At 31.2% G+C, this 22,304-nt stretch overlaps 2 protein-coding genes across 2 annotated transcripts; one reads left to right on the top strand and one right to left on the bottom strand.

Moving 5' to 3' along the window:
• Nucleotides 1-13: 13 nt before the first annotated feature.
• On the bottom strand, nt 14-7,121 carry LOC100264061 (probable beta-1,3-galactosyltransferase 2). Its single transcript, XM_002279778.5, has 11 exons — nt 6,665-7,121; nt 5,832-5,928; nt 5,625-5,689; nt 5,329-5,540; nt 5,170-5,233; nt 2,781-2,853; nt 2,515-2,635; nt 1,947-2,034; nt 1,738-1,863; nt 1,536-1,645; nt 14-595 (listed from the first exon to the last, which is right to left on the bottom strand). Exons 1-11 carry the CDS (start codon nt 6,775-6,777, stop codon nt 447-449), a joined length of 1,218 nt encoding a protein of 405 aa, XP_002279814.2. The 5' UTR covers nt 6,778-7,121; the 3' UTR covers nt 14-446.
• A 13,516-nt stretch (nt 7,122-20,637) lies between these two features.
• Nucleotides 20,638-21,780, top strand: LOC100257234 (heterodimeric geranylgeranyl pyrophosphate synthase small subunit, chloroplastic). Its single transcript, XM_002277987.4, has one exon. The coding sequence runs from the start codon at nt 20,722-20,724 to the stop codon at nt 21,616-21,618; it is 897 nt and encodes a 298-aa protein (XP_002278023.1). The 5' UTR covers nt 20,638-20,721; the 3' UTR covers nt 21,619-21,780.
• The last annotated feature ends 524 nt before the right edge of the window (nt 21,781-22,304 follow it).

Below are 22,304 nucleotides of genomic sequence, written 5' to 3'. Positions count from 1 at the left end.
TCAAGAAAAGAGATCATCAAAAGATGGAATCTTCATCATCATCTTACCAGAAATCATGAAAAGGAGATAGAAACCGTCAATTCAATACAAAATTCACTAATTTATGGAGCATAAGGCAGCAAATGCTTGCCCAAATATAGGCACTCATTATGGAGTTTTCGGTAGCCATGCCATGGTAGACTTTACAGCATGGTCCCCCAAAGCGTTTAAAGAATGGCTGGTCATAGTCACTTGCATCTCTTTTGGATTCCTTTAAGGGTCTTCCTCCTCTGCTAAAATGGAGCAGAATCCCAGAAATAAGACCCTTCCCCTCAACACTCCGTTCTCTCCCACCGAACTTCGTCTCTATATTTTTTATATTACATACATTTCTCTATATCCAGATTCATAAAGCAGACTCATGCCATCTACTTGCCTCCTCCTGAGGTTGGAAGAGTTATCGTTTGTCAGAAGACTGCACTCCACACAGCATTCTCACCTTCCCCGCACCGCCGGTGGACCTCCCTGATCCTCTCAGAAGATCTGCAAATCCCGCTGCAGCTCCAGTCAAATGAAGCAACACAGATGTTGCCTGCCTGAGCTTTCCACTCACAATCTGCGGTAAAAATTGGCATCCCAAAATTTTTAGTTGAACAATGTCATTGGCAGATGATACTCCCTCCTACCAAAGCATCACCTTTTTTCCCTACTTAATTATTATTTTTTCTCTCTATTTTGTTTCATTTATTTGCTAAGAAAATAACATGATTGTGACTGTACCATACACCTGGTACAAGCACCTAAAACACAATCAATCCAAGTTATAATTTGATATGTAATGACTCCACAAGATCTTAGGTTATTACTCATAGGAATACATGAGCCCAATCATCAAGGAAAATTAACTTTTGGTCTTGAAAATGTCTGAAATTTGATCTGGGGAACCAGGGTGGAATCCCATGATTAAAGTTTGATTCTTGAGTAAAGGTTGATCTTTGGCTCTCTTGATGACAGAGAAGCCTATGCCAGGTATCACCAGAAAAATCATTAATAGGACTATCAGTAGAGGAGTTGTGATCCCTGGTAGCATGATCCCACAAGGGATTCACTGGGCAAGAGATTAACTTGACCATATGAACCTAACTATCAATTCTATGAGTTCAGTTCTGCCTGTGTTCCAATATGGCAACATCTGATTAAACTTTCGGAACAAAGTGTATCAGATCATCGATGCTTTCCATCTTGATTACCAGCATAACTACATTATCCTAGGGTTTTCTTGTGTAAAATTCATTGCAAATTGTCAATCCTCTTCCAATCATAGTGAACCACATCATGATAGATAATCTGCTGCTCTTACTTCATAGATAGTGAAGGGAAACCTTAGTGATTACATGTTCTACCTTTTTAGAGAGCAGAACAGCTCCATTAATGTGATATGACACTATGATTGTGACTGATTGGTAATTTTAACCAACACCACAACAACTAAAGAGGGGCTAAAACCAGGATTCATAGCTCTACAGAGACTATAAACTAGTCTGTTATAACATTACCTGGTGGGGTACCGCAACACAGTCGCCGGTCATCAATATGCTCTGCGTCCAAACCAATAAACCAAGATCCCAATGAAACATCCTCATTAGCATACTTGTGAAGCACATGCCTAGATAACCATTATGAGAGCACCAAGTCAGGGCAGAAAATTTTGGCATGATAATTAGTCACTTTTTCTAAAAACGGCATTTGGAAACTTACTGGTTAATTGATATATAAGTAGCCAAATCTTTTGAAATAGCATATAGCTGCCCAGTAGCATGACGGAAATACTTGTTACCCTCCTCACCAAATTTCCAGTATTCAGGTTCATGGTATCTGACTCCCCTGTTCATAAGGGAGAAACAGAAACATTTTAGAATCTCTTGAAATCTATCTGAAAGATGAAGAATTATAAGAATGTGTCTTACTTTTGAGCTAGAACAGGTCCAGATTTCATGCATCCAATGTAAATCCTAGGTTTTGAACGGTGCCTCGCTAAAGTTGCTCCCAGTGTTGCTGCAGCAATGTAAAAGATGAACCCCATATGAAAAGGATAAAGGAAGCAATAGCATTCATTTCTACATGGCCACATATGATACTTTCAAGAGTAAGAATCACCAAGAATTAGATCAAACCCAATATGACAGCAAGGCTTTAGAAACTTTCTATACAGAATTATGATTAAAATAGTAGCTTAAGAAAAATGATTTACATAAGGCCATTTCTAAACTATGAGAACATAATTTCAAGCATAACTACAGTGTTCACATCCCATATCAATCATCAGAGAGACATCTTTATATAAATGTTTAGACTTCCTTTTTACCAATGCCAAGTTCATAAAAACAATTTTAGGTTACAAAATTTGAATGCCGATCCTCTCCTACTCAGAGTCTTACTACTAAAAAATGGAAGAAAATACTGAGAAAATAATTTAAAATGATGCTATATACGCAACAAGCAAGGGGGAAGATTAGTCAATAACTGCATCTTTACCTATATTTACATGGACATCATCATCTACTTTGACATAGAAATCTGCATCCCACATAGCAACAGCAGTGGCGAAGTATGCCTTCGTCTTTGCTGATAATTCAAGGTACCCCTCTACATGTTCCTGCTCTCATTGTAGTATAAAAGCAGGTCAGTCACTCTTCAGATCAACAAAGTGAAGGAGACACAGAATCCATGTAAGGATGTGTGTTGTGTATACTAGAGTATTAAGAGAAACAGACGAAGAGGAACAAATACAAAAGCACTACCAGCCTTAAAAAGTCACCATGCCTTCTGTCCTCTGCTTCAATAGCTCTATCAAGAATGCCCCCTGATGTAGCACTTTATACAGAATAGAGAATCAGAAACAATAAATGTGAAGATTATATTCCGCTGTAATCATCATAACTTGCAAACAATATAATAAGACAGTACAGATGTAGACAACAGAAGATGGATAATTTTAGTGTCTGTGCAACTTAATAAATTGTCTTTGATACCCAATCAAACTACAAAAATAAAAATAAAAATAGAATAGAGAGAGAGAGAGAGAGAGAGAGAGAGAGAGGAAGAGTTTCAAAACCAGGAGGAATGATAATATTTTGCTAGAAGTACAGGAAAATGTTTATTCAGGTGTGTGTATAACCAGCAATTTGTGGTTAGAAGTTTCTTGTTTCTTGCTCCATCCAAAGCTGAGTAAGCTGTTAGATTGCCACATGGGTGATTCCCATGCAACATATGACATGTAAGAGCACCTCCAAGAAAACAGATTATCTCTGTTCTCCATCACTCTTACTCCATTTGGTTTCAGACAACTTTCAGTTAATCACTAATACAAGAAAGAAAATCTTTAAATTCAGGTGTCGTGGTATCATGCCAACTTACTCCTTATTTTTCATGCTGTTCGTGTTTGAAAGCTTGGAATGACATGAGATGCAAAATGTGAAAATGTTCCTCCGAACCAAATTTTGGAATTTTTTCAAGGAAAGCACTATCATATTTGCCAGGGTTGGGAAGCATCCACAAAATTAATTTAGTATTGAAATGTCAGTGTTTTTTCTTTTCAGGTTTGTTCTATTAAGGAATTTTCTAGGTTTTCAAAAGTGCATGCAGCTTATTGTTTTAACTGCATATGGAAATGGGAAAGCACTATCATATGGAAATGGGAATTGACAGCATAGCATATAACTGGATTTTAATAGAGGATGCAGCCATTTATATTATTAGATGTAACAACTAGAGTTGAGACTTTTCAGCTCACCTTCCATATATCCCTTATAAACTTTCGCTTCTTTCTTATACTAGATTCTTTGCGGCTTACAGAACAAGTAAGCTTGTTTTTGAAATTGAGAACTCTCACACAATGAACCAGCCTATAGTGATACAGTGGTAGTATTCAAAACAATACTAAGCATCTCTGAATTTGTTAGAGGATCACTTATCAACTCTTTTTTAAGGTAATTGTAATTCAAAATCTCAAGTAAAACATCTGCCATACCATGCCTAAAGGTCACCTTGTGATTACACTTTCATTTCATACTGCCAGAAATACTAAAAAAGCCATCAGACCCCTAAGATCATACCTCAACATACACAGCCAGCCATGTTTAGTTTATTCTATAGATTATAAAATTTAAACACATCCACATTAACTCTGCATGTTGTATGAAAGTGATCGTCCAGTTTGGAAAAGTTTTCAATGATGCATACAACAATTTTAAAAAAACAAATAAAAATTCTTAGCTCTCTTAGGTAGCCAAGCCGACTTTTTGTGTCAACTGACTAGGGATTCTAAGGTTATAAGATAAGACAGACTGTGCTTTTCAATAGCCAATATGACTCCTTAGGATTATTGAAAATTTGAAATGGCAAGCTCTGAGGCAAGACGACACATACAACCAATGGGTTTCAGCTGAACACACAGATATGCCCAATTATTAGCGCATTGACTTCATAAGCACAAAAATGAGGTCATAGATGTTTCCATCACATATCAGTTCTGAATTAACTGAAACGCATTCAGAAGTTTTTATATATAATACAATAGATAAAGATGTGAAACAAAGATCTAAGGAGGAAAAAAAATTTATTTTCTTTCAGCATCCATAACGGGGAAAAGACATTTAGATGTCCACCTAAAAGGCATGTTCAAAGGAGATTTTGATAATGCCATCAAAGGTAAAGGAGAAAAGTTCCTAAATGGGTTTCTAACATGATGAGTATCATCCCTTCTATCACGTACACTTGAAGGCAAACAAGTTACTATATTCAGTAGCCATAAAAGATGAAGCACCACTTGGGGTAGTAGGCCCCTAAATTAATAATTAATACTCATTAGTAGCTTTTTCTTTTTCTGATCAGAATATTCATTAGTAACTTTCTCAACTTCTTTTTGCCAACAAACTCCTTATTTTACAAACATATCACTGAAGAAGTATTCTACCATTAATGTCTGGACTGCATCAATGGCATAACCAAGATGACAGTGATAAGATAAATGAGAATTTCTGTAATCCTTTTAAGGCAAAGGCTACAAATTCCATCAAATCGTAAAAGAAACAAATATAAAATGACAAAAAGAGAAAATATTTGAATTCAAATTAACTATCCTACAAAATGACAAAAAGGGAGAATATTTTATTCAAATTAACTACCCACCTGTGACCTATTACAAAGCGAACTATGATGCCCTTCTCTTCCTCAAGCTTCTTTCTTTTATCACCTAATTTTCATAAAGAAAAAGATTGTCATAAATTAGTTTCACAAACAGGGAAAAAAAAAAAAAATAGTGGAAAGAGTATAGGATCAATTCAGAACCTTGTGGCATCCAAGTAGCGCGAACTGAATCTCTCCGCTTTCTACTACTAAAAGCAGTATTGATGCCAATAACCATTAAATATTTTCTTCTCCCACTCGATTTAGTAATTGGTAAATCTTCTGTTATGGGAGATCCATTAAGTATAGACTCCTGTGCAGCTCTTGCAGCTGCTAATTCCATCTCCAAATTTGAAATTGTTTTATCCAGCGTTCTGCATTTATAATTACAGTCATGTGTTCGCATTCCATTAAACTCTAGTGAGCTCCAAACACAACAAGCTCTAGTAATAGCTTACTGTATAGCATAATGAGTCCTTGAAACTTCCCCTAGAATGTCCTTGGATTTATGCTTTACATCCTTCTGAAATCAAAAGCAAGAGCACAAAAATTAAATAAGTAACAACAAAGCATCATTATACCTAAAATATCATATATTTGCCTATTATGTCATTATCAGTGATATCCCCATAAAATGTCCCAGGAACTTGGACACTGATACTCACAGTAGTTGGCGCACAACCTTCTGAAACCAACTTCAGCTCTTCATCTTCAGTCCTTGTTGTCCTTGATATACCCTTAGCTTCAGGCATTGTCCACATTCTATTACCAACATGTTGTGATTAATATAACATGTCTTATACAAAGAATTAAATGTCTTAACATATAACTCTTATATTTGTCACATCTTACTAAGATACAAACAAAAAGCATAATAAAGATAAAGTGCAGGCAAACAAACAACAATGAAGGACGTTGATCAAGAGGAAAAACATACAAGAATCAGGAAGTTGTACAACCAATCAAAACTTAATCCCAATAATCAAATTACAAAGGCTAAAATATAAAAAAATTTAAAATGATATATCAATAATTGAGCTGCTTTCAACTTGGATCCAACCTTGTCAGAAACTGTAACATCCAAATTCAAGCACTACATCGGCAATCACTTAGATTTGAATCCCTAACATGAAAGTCAGATCCGTCCCAATCTTTTTCAACTACATAAATTGCACCGACTGCCATAACCAAAGCGTTAACATGACGAAATTGGAGTCACTCTGTACCATCATCACAGCAATAAAATTCCCTAAAAACTGGTGTCCAGATATCAATTGGGCACATGATTCGGAAGAATCATCAATACCCATTTCAGAAAACCCATAAACGATAAAGAACTTCAATAAATTCAGACTACAGAACCACAAGATTGACAAAACAACACCCACCCAATTCATCAAATTACACACATTGGCATATCAGTCCAAAACAAAATGCAACAAAGAACAGCTGAAAACTGAAATTTCATTCGAAGACAAATCTTGGATAAGAAAAACACCTGTCAGAGAAGAGCATCCCAGCACAAAAACAACCAATACAGAACAGAAGAGTCCATTTCCTGGACACAACGCTCTTTGAACTTGGCTCTATTCCTCTGCTCTTCCAAGACATTGTGCACTTATTCTCTTTTTCCACCAACCAACAGCTGAATTCAAGCAAAACCCAGTTGGATTCCAGAGTCAACTAACTCAGTCAGAAAACACAGAAACAGATCCAGAGCACCGTGAGGTACAAAGCTCCACACCAACCCAATTGGCTTGCAGAGGAGAGGGAGAGAGAAAGAGAGATCAGAACAGAGGAAAAAAATAAAAGGCCAACCTTTTTTGGGTCACCTTTTGATTATAATCCTCTCTATGATTCTCTCCTCCCTCTTAAACTCTCTCACTTTATCTCTCTAAAAGTCTCCCTCGCAAGCGGCAGGTGCAGCGCGTAGAATTGAGCAAGCTCAGAGTTTTAAATTACTGAAGTGCCCTCGATAACCTTCAGTATTTAATGACGTTGTACTAGCTTTTGGGTGGACATCAATGCCCTTCTTCAGTTTTCGTCTGTAGCAATAAATAATTTTTTTTTATTTTTCCTTCTTTTATGAAAATTACATGGCAAATCCATGTCCATAGAAAACAATTCTAAAAATTATTTCTAAATAATATAACCAAATCACCTTATTTAGTTGAAATTTTGAAATTGAGATTATATTATTTTTTTACCGAAATATTAGGGGTGGTAATTAATGTTGATGGATCGTGTTCTTGTGGTATCAAAATTTAAGTATTATAATTCAACTACATAAATAATAATTATGTTAAAAATATAAACTTAGCACCTAATTATAAACTCATTTAATAATTAAGTCTTCATATTTAATAGTCGGAATAAATTAGGTATTATATATATCTATATATTTAACATTTCAGTTAAATATGTTTATGACCTATTTATTTAAAAATAAATTTAAAATTCAAATCAAATTCGTGTTATATGTATTGACCCAAAAATTATTTAATTATTAAATAAGTTATGTAAGTGGATACGAATTTGACTTAAACTCATTTATACTTTACTCAGATCAACAAAAACCGTGTGAAGTTGATGTTGTATCGACAAATTATATCAAACCTTACTACTCATATGAATATCTATCTAATAACTTAAGCACATAAGCAAAACACGACCACTTTTGCTTTATATCAAAAAATTATACTTTAAAAATAATTTTATTTTTTGATATTGAAAAATATAATCTCCTTTTTTTTCAAGAGATGCCTAATTCATAAATGGAATTGAACTATAAAGTGATTAAATTAATGCAAATAAAAGACTTTAGATGATATTTCTTTTTCCAAATTAATTGCATTTGACATATTTTTAAAATTGAACTAATTCATGTGTTTTGACCTCAACCAAAATTAACTATAATTATATTTGGTAATTAAGGGTTTCTTTTGCAGCTGGTTTTCGAGAACAATTTTCTATTCTTTAGAATAAAAAACCAAAAAAACATAATATTTTTAGAAGACATATTTTTAGTTATTTTCATTTATTTTTTAAGAATTATTTTAAAAAATAATTATATAAACATGTAGAATGATTAGATATATATAAATTATTTTTAAAATATATTTAAAAATTTTAAAACTATTTTTAAAAAATAATTACCAAACATGTTCTAAACTTTTTTCAAACTAACATATTATGTATTTATTGTCCTTTTGTCCAAGTCCCAAGCCACATTTAAATGAAAATAGCAAATTTAATAATTGAAATCACAATTGAGAGGTGTTTTAAGTAATTTGGTAATCAAACATCTTAACATTTTGTATATGGGATTTTTTTTTTTTTTCCTCTCGTCTTTTCAAAGGTGTTCAATCATTTCAAACACAAGCCAATTCTCAATGGGTCACGTGCAAGGAACATGATTCACATAAAATATTAGGTCAAAAGCCAACTTCAATTTAGGTGCATTGGTTGTTGGAAGATTTACAACACACAAAGGCCCATGCAAGAAATTTGTTTTGGATGGTCATCATTGTAGGATTCAATCGAATATGATTTTCAAAAAAATTATCATTAAACTTCATTGAAAATGTGAGATGAGTATATTAGACAAGATTGCGTAGAGAGTGGTGGATACGCTTCCTATTTTTTATTTTAATATAAAAAAATAATAATAACTTTCATATAAAATAAAATATAAAAAAATAACATGTTGATATCTATCAATATAACCAAATTAAACCTACTGATAACAAATTTACTTTAATTATACCAAATTAATTCTACTTAGATAACAAGTTTATTTTAATCATACTGATTGATATCATCATTTTAGTCAAACATTTTTTTTTTCTATTTAACCAAAAAAAGGAATATCACATTTTATTGAAACTATATCATTTTTAAAAATTATTTTAAAAAAAGGTATTATATTTAATTTTTTTTGCTAAAACAATTTTAGAGGACAAAAGATAAATAAATGCTTTTTAAATTAGAATTTGTACTTTTGTATGGAAATTATACATATTTTTAAATAAAAATAAGAAGTGTATTAACATTAAACCAAATTTTTTTCGAAAAAAAATGTAGATTTATGTTTTTTTTTTATAAAAAAAAACTCATTTAATAGCTCACATTAGAAAATAAAAAAATAAAAAAATCATCTACGATGGATTCTTTTTAATCATATAAATATGTCTGAAATCTTAAAACCATGGTATTGCGAGTCAATCAAGCTTTTCTAATAGTCTTTGTAATCCTCTAACAAAAGCTTAGAAAGCAAGCAAAAGTTTTAGATTTAATGGTGATATTATTTTCATTTCATAAAATAAAATATAATAAAAATTTTCAAATTTGGTATGTGGAAGGAAGGGAGTAGATATTTCTTTCAATGAATCGATGAGACCCATGCAATATAAAAACGAAAAGTAAAAATAAAGACAAGTAGAAAAATACAAGGGAACATCAACAACCAAACACATCTTTAATCAATCAAGAAAATAAGAATAGAAAATAAATTGGATCCCACCATGGGAAGAGTGGACGGTACACAACCCTTCTCTCACACAAACCCAAATTGAATTTCTACATGTTTGGCCTCTACTAATTAAAATTAATTTTAGTGGGACAAGTTGGATTACCACAATAAATAGATAAATCATTCTAACCCTACTTTTTTTTTTTAGGGCACATGCATTGAAGATGTGGAATAAGTGGGTGGGGCCAATGTGATTAGACCATGCCCAACTGGGCCAACTGGGCCAACTCCCTTCTCATCATTTTGAAAGGATGGGGTAGGGGCCCTACTCTCATAGAGCCATAGTTGTCCCTCATTCTTTGGAAGAGAGTGTGAGCCACAAGTATGAGTTTGGCAGAAACTTGCATGAGAAATCAATCCCATTGGATGCACATGTGCTCACTCTGCCACTTTGACTATTAGTTCATAATCATATCTGCCTTCACATGTTCACTTTTCTAATGCAATAATGAAGCTACTTCAAAGCCCTCTCCTAGGATGGGGAAGATTGTGAATTGGGTATCTAAAATCTTGCTCATTTTGATTTGGTTAAATCTCATAGCATTAGTGATGAATAAGCACATTGTATTGTTAAGAAATGGAAATTGGAGGGGCAAAGCACATTGGTAAAGTATGTTGTGTTAGAAATAAGATCTAAATGTCAATCATTAGGTTATGTTTGGTTTCAGAAAGTATCGAGAAAAGAAAAAAATACAAAAAAAAATAATAATAATTTTTTCATGTTTTGTTTCGCTATAAATTTTTTTAAAGAAAATTAAATATAATTAAAATTAGTTAGAAATTTATATATTTTAAAATTATTTAATCTTTATATATTTGAGGAAATAAAGTGAAATGAGTTTGAAGAAACATATAAAAATAATTTATAAACTTTGAATTTATTTTTTATTTTCTTTCATTTTTTCTTTCCTTCCATTTTTCCTCTATATTTTCTTTTCCTTATATTTTCCGAGAACCAAACATAGTTTTAAAGATAATAAATCGATTATATATTAATAAAGAAAAAGGGTAGAGATTAGAAAAAGTTTGATTGAGATATTTAGAATAACGAAGAACGTTCATACCCACTAATAATTATGACAAAAGATTAAAAAAATATTAATAAAAATATAAAATTATGTGATTTATATAATATATAATTAAAAAATAACATAATTATAATAACTATAAATTATTATTTAAACATAACATGTATGAATCACAACACAGGTTAGAAACATGAAATATAAGTGTCGAATTGAATTAATTCAATATAGGTTGTGTTTTAGAAGGTTTTTTTATTTCATTTTCTTTGAATTTGAAGCTAAAATCAAATCAAAATAACACGCATGAGTCACAAATGTATGTTTACAACATGGAATATAATTGTCCATTTGAATAAGTCTGATTTAGATCTTATTTTGGATGGTTTCCATATTTTATTTTCTTTGAATTTGAAGCTAAATCTAAATCAATACAAGACGTATAAGTCACAAATAAATACTATAATTATCCATTTCAATGAGTCCAATCAAGATCTTGTTTTGGATGGTTTCTATATTTCATATTTTCCTTGAATTTGAGGTTGAAAAAAAATCAAGTTTTTAAAGCAAGAAATTTTTTATGTTTAAAGTAAATATATATATATATATATATATATATATATATATATATATATATAATAAAATAATTTTTATATTTATATTTAATAATAAAAGAAGTAAAAGAATTTTATTTTTATGTTTGAGAAATATATTTTAAAATTGTTTTTATTAAAAATAAATATAAGTATGATATTTTTTTGTTTCATTTAATTTGTGTAATCATGATTTAATGTAACAAAAAATTGATATAATAGAACTAAGGATTGCTATTAGTTTATAATTAGTACAAATGTTGATCCTTTTTTTTTTTTGGTTTCAGTTAATATTTCATCTATTTTATACTTTAAATATATGTGTTGTATGCAAATAAAAGTTCTGATGATGTAGACCTACTATTGGTAAAAATTATCAAAATATTATATTGAATTTTTTACAATATCATTTTTAACAAAAATACTATTATATACCATTAAAAAAATATGGTTATATTAACATAAAATATAAGTAAAATGAGGTCTCGAGTTGAGTTGGGATTAGTGAAATCTCAACCTAAGCCCAAATCAATCTTAGACTTAATTAAAATATCTCAACCCCAACCAAGCTCACATTTTTTTAGGTCGGGTTAAATTTGGGTTGAGCTCAACTCACCCATGTTGCAGCCCTACGTCTAATGCTATATAAATCAAAGAGGTTCATCAATATGAGTCACTAAGAACTCCAATTTGATGCTATATAAATCAAAGAGGTTTATGCATATGGTTCACCAAGACTATGGTCTAGCATAAATAGCCCTTTTGATCAACCTTACATACTAGCATGTTATAAACTAAGTTCACAAATTCATTTGTCATTATTTTTATTACCAATCTTTACATTGTACCAAGTCTCTCTAATGATCTAAGTTAGTGAAGACAAAATATATCTAAACGAAATATGAGTTTAGATAGCAAAATCTACAACAATCCAATTAGATTCGACATGTAGAGATAATAGGGCCTATAAGCATTATTGATGTCCTATTTTGTAAAATCCAAGTGGGCTAATCAAAGCAAACCACGTTCTAATATACTTCATGTGAGCCCCACCATGATACAACTTATTAGAGAATGCCATATATCTTTGTATGTAGCAGTACATGCTCAAGACCACTCTCCACTGTCATGAAATGTAGCACATCTCCCCCTTGAACTTCAATACATGGGAAAATCTATATTTTCTTACATAACTCCTATGCCATAATGTTGTCATTTGGACTTAGACTCCTATCTTCAAGTATATTTATGGGTTATTCGGATGTTCATGGAATGTGAATGTCTGCTTATACTGAATGTCAAAAGGGTCACTTTTACTATACTTTTTGGTGAAGGTAACACTATACACACCTAAGAGGGTTGATTTTTTCACCCCTATTTTAGGAAGGATGTTTCCTTCGGAATACTTATAGCCAAATGATCTTATAAGTCCCCTCAAACGTATTACTCTTGATATGGCACCCTAATGCTAATATATGTCTACCTAGTTAGGAGCAAGGCTCAGGGCTCTAAAATGAACATGGTGTATCTTGTTGATGAAACTGGTCTCTCCACCATCAAAAACTTCGAAACTAGTTTAGGGATCTTGGTTTGGTGGTTAAAGTTGGAGGTTCACCAAAACAAGATTAAGATTTATCGAAACAAGATTAAGATGCATTCAACTCATCTAAAAAATAAAAGAGAAGGGGAACCATTGTGTTTTTGTGACATTTGTCATCTCCAAAAGCTTTTGATGCATTAATATGCAAGTTACTATTTTAGACCACTTTGAAAAGACTCTATTTCCCACAAAATAAAACAAAATTAAAAACTTCCCCACTCTCTTTAGTGCTCTCCTTAATTTCATTCTCACTCTCTCTAACCCATTTCTTGTATCTCTCACTCTACTCTACTCCCTTCTTAAAATATTGATATTTCATCATCTCACATGACCGACCTCCTATATATTAGAGCCTTGTATAAACAAGATTGGCATTTTCATGACCTTAGGTAACTTACAATTAAGTCTTTAAACAAGGTTGAAAACCTCAACAAACTACATATTTTGGCTTAGGTTGTAGATGTGTAGGCCAAGTTTTAAAACCTCCAATTAAGCTTTCAAAGGTAAAATTTTGTATGTGTGTAAGCATTAGAGATAAAAATTGAACCTAGACTTGAACCTTAGTTTTATGATTCATACTGAAAGCATTTTGAAGAGGAGATTTCAATCCTTAAGGAGACTATTAGTCAATCTAGTTTAGTTGGTAGATAACCCTCTAGATTGTTCATGTTTTCAATAGAATATAAAACTCAATTTGTGACTATTGGAAGTCTGGTCAACCAATCTACATTTTTAGAGTATTATGTCATGACCTGCTCAAATGACCCTCCCTTAGGCTTATAGGTGAGTAGGAAGTTTCCGGAACCTTAGGATCATTTGCACTAATAAAGGAGTGTGGAAGGTTCTAAAGTAACCTAGAGATGTCCATGTATCTTTACACAATGGTGGAAAACAAGGGAAGTCTATAGGATGTTTTAGAGACTTCCAGACATATCTTGTAAATAGTCTTTGTATAGGGTCTTCTAGAGAATTCTAGGATAGTAGAGAATCTTTGTGGGTTTCAGAGAGTTCTACTGGTACCTATAAAAATAGGTGAAAACTTCATTTGGCTAAGGCACCACTCATTTCACATGCTAACCAAGCAAATGAGCTTTCAAAAACCTTGTAAGCATCCTTTGAATAATAAAGCTTCCTATTCTTTAACTATTGCCTATAGTTCTCTTAGCTTCCAAGTCATGTGTCTAAACCAAACAAAAATCATGGAGTTAAAGTAAAGAAAAATGAGACGTTAAAGTTTTTGGAGCCATGAGGAGCAAACATCAAAGAAAGAGCCAATTGGAATCATTGAAGATGGAGATATAACCAAGACATCCTAAGCTAGGGCATTTGTACTATGCAGTACTTCTTTTTATTTATTTCTTTTATCAATGTTGAAATCAAGAGAAAACAACTTCAAGTTGTTCTCTAAAAACACTCCTTTTTTGAACAATTCTCAAAAACAAATTATCAAAATAATGGACAACTAAATGTTTTTTTTTCTTAAAAATAAAAAACTATTCTTAAAAACAACTCTTAACAAAATTATTTTAAACAAAATTCTTCATTAATATTTGTTTGATAAAAAATTGTTAATATTATGATGTTGTCTAGAATCAATTGAGATAATAATATAGGACGGTCATGATCTACAATAGTAGCCAACCTATACTAATTTCAAATTTAAAGTAATTGTGATCATGGGTGACCACTTAATGAATTTAGAACAAAAAAAAATGTCCTTAAGTCATCATTATAGGCGAAATGAGAAAATGTTGGAATCGAAAGTGGTCTTAGTAACCACGTGAAGTTCTCTTTTCTTAAAAGCCTTAATGCATCATTTTTCATGCATGTATTTTGATGATATTAAATTATCTTTATTTTGAGAAACACAACACTTATTGAATTCATAGAAAAGTTCAAAGTACCTAATTAATGATTCATTAATTAGAACCGTAAAGCACTTATACAAAGAAGAGGTTCTTGATCCCTCTCTCCCCACTCGCATTCATTCAAATACATTTTCCTTACCTATCACTAAATAATTCATAAAAAAAAGAATAAGAGAATGAAGATTAAGGGTGTTACTCAAAGATTTTCAAACCATTTTGAAGTTGAACATTGTGAATCAAAGTATATATTTTCTTCTTATATTTTGTGTTATTTTAAAGTGTTATATCAAATGCTAATAAAAAATTTCTATCATTTGTTGTACATAAGATGGTTAGTATGATATGAAAAAACTATTTTTGTCACAAACAAAGATAGTGAAGCAATGTTATTTTCTTTTAACCTTCACTGAATAATTTCATAGACAGCAAGGCTTCATAAGGGCCAAGAACTTTCATAACTTATATGCTCTTTTGGAATCTTTGGATTTTAATTTTTAAGATGATTGATGATACAACATCTATCGATATAAAGAATTATTTATGAATTGTGTTGAGCATAAACAAGTTATTTTTTAAATAACTATTAAACTATAAGTATTATACAACAAACTATAATTATTTTGTTAATATCAATTGAGCACAAACTATTTATGAAATTGGAGTACTATTTATCCCCTCTAGAACTATAATAAGCACCTTTGGCAGTTTCTTTTAGGATGCTTTTGTGCCCCCTTGATAACTTATTTATAATTATATATGGGTGTTTCACATGTGTGATCCCCCCCCCCTTTTTCTAAAAAAAGAAGATAATTGGCAACTTGTACTCCCTAGGAATCAACGTAATACATGCCATTCAAGTTGAAGGCATTTGGATTGATCAATTTATTTAGAAAAGTTTCAATAGGGCAATTTATATATTGTTGTTGATTTGACCTAACTATTTCTCATTAGCATCCATATCATCACTTAGCTTTTATTTCAATTCTCAAAAGTGGATGGTATAGCCTAGTTTTTAATTTTATAAATTTCTCATTAAGAATAAGAGATGATATAAAGAAATTCAATTACATAAGGAAACAACAATTTATGTAGAAAATCGTCAACAAAGTTTTTCAAAAATATTGTGGAAGTAAAAACAAAACAAAACATGGGATCTAAAAATCGTAGAGGATAATCCACTATTAATATATACATACATGCATACTTACATACATATATATATATATATATATAGAATTACTTAATGGATATTATCCTAAATCTTACTCTACAATACACATACTCGTCTTCACGTCAATGATATAGCACCACACGTGTACCTAATAGACACCTCAACACCTAAAGGGATATGGGTTTCATTCATAAACCTAAGAATAAAAATCGTGAACTGAGTGTTTAGTAAATCAACTTAATAACTTAATTTAAGTCATTAAATAAATTAAGTATGTTTGGTAAAATAACTTAATAACATAACTTAAAGTGAAAAATAACATTAAATAGTAAGTAAAAATAATTAACTTATTTTTAAGTCAACATCTTCATTTTACTTTTTTACCAAAATTTGTCCTAGTTATTTTTATGATCTTTTTCGTTATTCCACGACCTCCATTATTGCTTGACCCCCTTTACCCTAATTTTAATTTATGAGGATAAATATGTCAATTTGATGATTTAGAATAAAATTGAAATTAATTTTATCAAACAACCTTTAACACTTAAAGTAAGCATTACGTAATAAATTTTAAATCAATAATTTAAGTATAATTTAACTAAAAGTCAACTTAAGTCATTAAGTAAGTATTAAGTTTTACCAAATACCCTAAGAGTGTTAGAACTTATAAATTGATTTATATTTTCACCTTATAGCTTTTAAGTAATTGCATGACCCTTTTGCCCTAATTTTAATTTATGAGGATAAATATGTCAATTTGATGATTTGGAATAAACTTGAAGTTAATTTTATCAAACAACCTTAACACTTAAAATAAGAATTAAGTAATAAATTTTAAATCAATAATTTAAGTATAATTTAACTAAAAGTCAACTTAAGTCATTAAATAATAAATATTAAGTTTTATCAAATACCCTTAAAAGTGTTATAACTTATAAATTGATTTAAATTCACCTTATAGCTTTTAAGTAATTGCATGACAACTATTTTGTTGTGGGTTTATTTAAACCTCTTGAAATTTTGATTATTTATATTGGTGATGACGTATCATTCTATTTTATCTTATAAACGTCACATATAGAGATAATTTTTACTAAGAAAAATTAAAAATTAAAAAAAAAAAAAAACTCCATAAATGGAAGATATGCTATTAAAATTTTTTAATTTTTTTATATTGTGAATGTTAGTAAAAAAAAAAAAAGTTTAATACACTTTACCCCCTTAACCTATCTCATGTTTTACACATTGCCCTTTTAGGTTTAAAATCGAACATATTGCACCCCAAACTTCTTAAATTGCAGCACTCTACCTTTTTTGTTGGACGATGTTAATTTAAGTGAATCGAAATCTCACGTGTTGTACACGTGACTGACCAATGAAGGGTAGATTTGTAAATTCTCAAACCCAAATAACTCTCTCTTCCTCGAATGTCATCTTCGTTTTTGTCTACAACAAATTGCAACCCTAGCCCTATTTAGAATTTTCAATATTTTCCCCTTTTTACAGGTGGTTAGTAGTTTCAACATTTTGTCTTTATATTCTTACCATCACCTCCTCCTTTTTACTCCAATCTTCAAATCCTAATCATACATTCTTTTCTTAGGCATTATATGCTTCCACATTTGAATAAGGAGCTAATGGGGCTTGGATTTTTGAATTTTGGGGGTCTGCAAATGGGCATTTTCTAGTGTGATTATTGGAATGACTTTTATGTTTTTTTTTTTTTTTTGGTTTTTTTTGTGTGTGTGTGTGTGTGTGTGTGTTTTTTTTTTTTTTTGGTTTATGGGTTGATTTTGAAGGGTACCCATTCGGATGAAATTGTTTTTGTGTGTGAAATGTTTAGTGAAGTGTGGAATTTGGGTAGTTTGATTGTATATGTTGCTGTTTGGTTGCAAAGAAAGTGATGGAAAAGAAAAAAAAAATTGGAATTTTAGGTTGTTATGGGTTTTCTTTCATCTGGTTTCTAAAAGGAAATTGAAATATCTACTCAACTATGTTGACTAATTATAATGAGGTCAGTGGATATTACAATTTAAGAACTTTGATTCGTATTGTTTTTACACTTTCACAACAGCCAAACAGGATTAGGGTTGTAATATATTACAAACTTAAACGAAAACAAAGACTGAGGGAGAAACGATTTTTTGGGTTTAGGAATTTACAAACGTGTATAACACATGACATTTTCATTTACTTAAACTAACACCGTCTAACGAAAAAGGTAGAATGTTGCAATTTAAGAACTTTAGGGTGAAACTTGTTCGATTTTAAACCTAAAGAGGTAATATGCAAAACATGAGATAGGTTAAAAGGGATAAAGTGTATTAAATTCTATAAAAAAAAAACGTGTGTTATTTTTAATTATTGTGACTTGTTATGATTTCATGGTCCAACAATTGACCAGTGGCTTGTCATCTTGTTCTTGGAGTCCCATTTTTATTGTTAAAATAAAGGGAAATGGGTGGTAATTGCCTATTGGTAAAGCGGGTAGGTAGGATGGGGGAAGTGATAAAGACATGTAACAAAATACAAAAATGATTGTAAATTTAAATAACGACTTATACCCCCATTATCTCATCAATGTGATACACACCATTGATTTGGATTGATCAATTTATTTCAATAAGTCATTTTATACATATTTTTGTCATGGATGGTACCTAATAATTTCACATCTTACCTAACTTTTCTTTGGCTTTTTAAAAATTAACAAAAGTCAAACATAAGGTTTGAACGAATAAGTCTTTTTCACTGAATATTTTTCGAATCTCGTTATTTTGTATCCTAATCTCAATTTTAATTTATACTTTAGCTTTGTTTGTTTACTAAATTTCACTATAAAAATTTAATATAGAAATTTGATAGGTACTAAGTGGATACCTTAGTATTTTCAAAGATAATATATCATTTTTTTATATTTGGAAACATTAGAAAGATAAAATATAATAATTTTTTTTTTCTTATTGAGTTTAGAATTTGTTTTAATTTTTCTTGATTTTATCTTTCCATTCATTTTTCTTCCTTTTCTTTGCTTTATGACCTAAATGGAACCTCAACCTATCTTTAATTTTCAAAGTATATAAAGAGAAAGAAAAAGGAAGAACAAGATAAAAGAACTTAATAATTTTAATTTTTCTTTTTTTTTCTTGAAATATTTGGTTTAAAAAGATGAATTAGTTTCTATCATGAAAAATAATAATAATCCCCATTTTTAAAATTATAATTATAATATTTTACATCTTTGCAACTTTTTAAAAATGTTTTGGTGTGAAATGGGTATAAAAAATTTGATAAAAAATATTTTTGATCCAAAAAGTGCATTTTTTAAAAAATAAGATTTGGTTTCTCAATTTAGGAATTTATAATTTTAAATAAAAAAATTAGAAGTTTTTTTTTTCAGTTTTATTATTTTGTTTTCCTTCTAAAGTGGGAATTCCTACTACTCGTAAGAAGAAATGTTAGAGATATTTGCAAGTGATAAGATAAAATCATTTTCATGCTAATTCTTCCAATTTTTTTTTAATTTTTTTCCCACAAAATCTTTTTATGATATTGTTTTTGTTACACAATAACAAGAATAAGCAATTAAAAAAAAACAAATTAAGAACATATAGGTGAAAATTCCTAGAGAAGAAAATCCACTGTATCAAAAAATTGATACAAAAAATATAAATGCAAGCAATATAGAAAAAGTATAATCATTATAACCCTAAAAATATGCATCATTACACACAAATACACACACACACATATATATATATATATATATATATATTAATTAAACATATATTAATATTTTATAATAAAAAATTATTTTGTAAAATAATTAATATAAAAAATAAAAAAATTGATAAAAAAATAAATAAATTTATGATATATGGGATATATATATAAAAAGATTAAAAAAAATGATGGATAATATAACCTGCTATTTATCCTATCCTATATTTAATTGAACCCAATTAAAATAAGTAACATAATAACTTATTATATCTCATCAATAACTAAACACGAAAATATAATAATATTTTTTCTCTTATTTTTGTCTCATGCTATAACAATCAACCAAACATGACATAAGGAAATTAAGTCAATAAAGATAAAGATCATGAGTTGAAAGAAATAATGCAATACCATTAGTAATTATGAAAGATTTATTTTATTATTTTAAATGCATAAAACTTTTATAAATTATTTTTGATAAAATAATTTAAATTAAATTTCAAATTTTTCTATATATATATATTCATTATAAAAATAATAATTTGATGACTCGTTATTTTGGATTTAAATGATAAATTTATATAAAACAAATCTTAATTTTTGGATGGTTGAAAATATAATTATCGCTTAAAAAAATAATGTATAAAATGTAATGATTTAAGGATGTAAGCGAACGTGGGATGAGAAAGTCATTGGAGTACAAACGTTTTTAACATTTGCAATGATTAGGTTGTTGTAACCGGGGCGTCTACAGTTATTTCAATTTGTAACTCGAGTGGCCGGCGGCCGGCGCCTCCATCACTGCCAAATTCTTCGATCCTAAATTCATAGATTCATAATAAGTAATAATGTCCAAATTGAATATTAAAGTCCCCAATAAATAAAATAAAAAGAAACGTGAATAACGTTAAATCATGGTGCTATTTTATCCTAATCAAATCAGGATCCTAAAGATTTGCTCCTTGGTGGCACGTGACATCCCTGGGCCTATTCTTATAACTACCCTGAGAGCTCACTCTCACCCACCTTTCCCTCTCTCCATCCTCCATGGCTACTGCTTTTACCCATATCAATGGTCAGAACTTCATCTCCACGCTCCACAGATCCAATCATCGCCGTCCATCGGGTGGCCCCATCAGGGTCACCATGGCTCAGAAGAGCTCATACTGGACCTCCATTAACGACGACATCGACGCCCATCTCAGACGGGTTATTGCCATCCGGGAACCGTTCTCCGTCTTCAAGCCCATGCACCACCTCACTTTCGCGGCCCCGGAGACCACGGCGCCGGCGCTCTGCATCGCCGCCTGCGAGCTCGTTGGCGGCCGGCGGGAGCTTGCCATCGCCGCCGCGTCCGCGCTCCACCTCATGCACGCGGCCTCGTACTTCCACGAGCACATCCCATTAACGGATCAGCCCAGGGCCAATTCCCCGCCCAGACCCGGCCCCACGTTCGGCCCAAACATTGAGCTTCTCACGGGCGACGGCATGATCCCATTCGGGTTGGAATTACTAGCAAAATCCAACAACCTGGATGACGATGACGAGCATTCGGATCGGATCCTCCAAGTCATCATCGAACTCACACGTACCATCGGCTCGCAAGGGGTCGTGAACGGGCAGTACATCCAAGCCCAATGCGACGAATCCAGCCCCAGCGTCGGGAAGGCCGGGTCGACCCGAATCGTGACCGATAAAAAGGGAACTGAGTTGCACGCGTGCGGAGCAGCCTGTGGAGCAATACTAGGTGGTGGGAAGGAGAAGGAGATAGAAAAATTAAGAAAATATGGGTTCTATGCTGGAACAATACAGAAAATGTCAAAATTAGAGGAAGTAGAGAAGAACAGAGAAGTAATAGAGGAAATGAGAAGGCTGGCACTCAAGGAATTGGAGTACTTCGATGAAGAGAAAGTGGAACCAATTTCTAGTTTTATCAATGTTTAGGCCTTTTTTTTTTTTTTCCTTTTTTTCCTTTTTTTTTTTTTTTTTTTGTGAATGTGGGAGGGCAGGCACATGTGGGTCTGGCTGTTTTAGACTTATTTCAGTGTGTCCAAAAATTATGTACTGATTTTTGTTTTTTGTTTTTGAAAAGCACTTTTGGGGCCACGTTGGTGATGGTGATGGCTTTGTTTTGTTGTGGAAGAGAATCCGGCGCCTGAGAAGTTTTTTTTGGAGTGAGGGAAAGAGGGTAAAAAGAGTCATGGATTTTGGAGAAAATAAATACTAAGATGAGTCCAATTATTAAAATCCACAAATATTATTGATTAAATCAAATAAAATTTCATGGTTCCCATTTCTCGAAAACCCAACAGAGCTCTGTCAAAATCAAACCATCTTAATTTTCTAATTTGATTGATATTGAGTGGGTACCTCATTTTTCATGTCTATAGATGCAAAATATTAAATAAAAAGACACAAGTCTATTGTTTCACGATTCGAATAGATTGTCTTGTCTTTTGATTGATATTGAGTGGGTACCTCATTGTCATGTCTATAGATGCAAAATATTAAATAAAAAGACACATGTCTATTGTTACACGATCCGAATAAATTGTCTTGTCTAACTCTCAAGAGTCAGATGAATTACCTGATTAACAGTTTTCGTCTAGTTCGCTCGAGATGTAGATGAT

Source organism: Vitis vinifera, chromosome 19 (assembly GCF_030704535.1).
Source record: "Vitis vinifera cultivar Pinot Noir 40024 chromosome 19, ASM3070453v1".
Lineage (NCBI taxonomy): Eukaryota > Viridiplantae > Streptophyta > Magnoliopsida > Vitales > Vitaceae > Vitis > Vitis vinifera.
This window is presented reverse-complemented; position numbering and strand designations above follow the sequence as displayed.

Bases quoted from the DNA above. Each gene is read 5' to 3' on its own strand.
- LOC100264061 (XM_002279778.5), bottom strand. From the start codon at position 6,777: ATGTCTTGGAAGAGCAGAGGAATAGAGCCAAGTTCAAAGAGCGTTGTG. The intron at 2,854-5,169 runs GTGGGTAGTTAA...TTCTGTATAAAG, and splicing joins CGCTTTGTAATAGGTCACAG to TGCTACATCAGGGGGCATTC. The intron at 596-1,535 runs GTAATGTTATAA...TTTTTACCGCAG, and splicing joins GTGTTGCGGTACCCCACCAG to ATTGTGAGTGGAAAGCTCAG.
- LOC100257234 (XM_002277987.4), top strand. From the start codon at position 20,722: ATGGCTACTGCTTTTACCCATATCAATGGTCAGAACTTCATCTCCACG.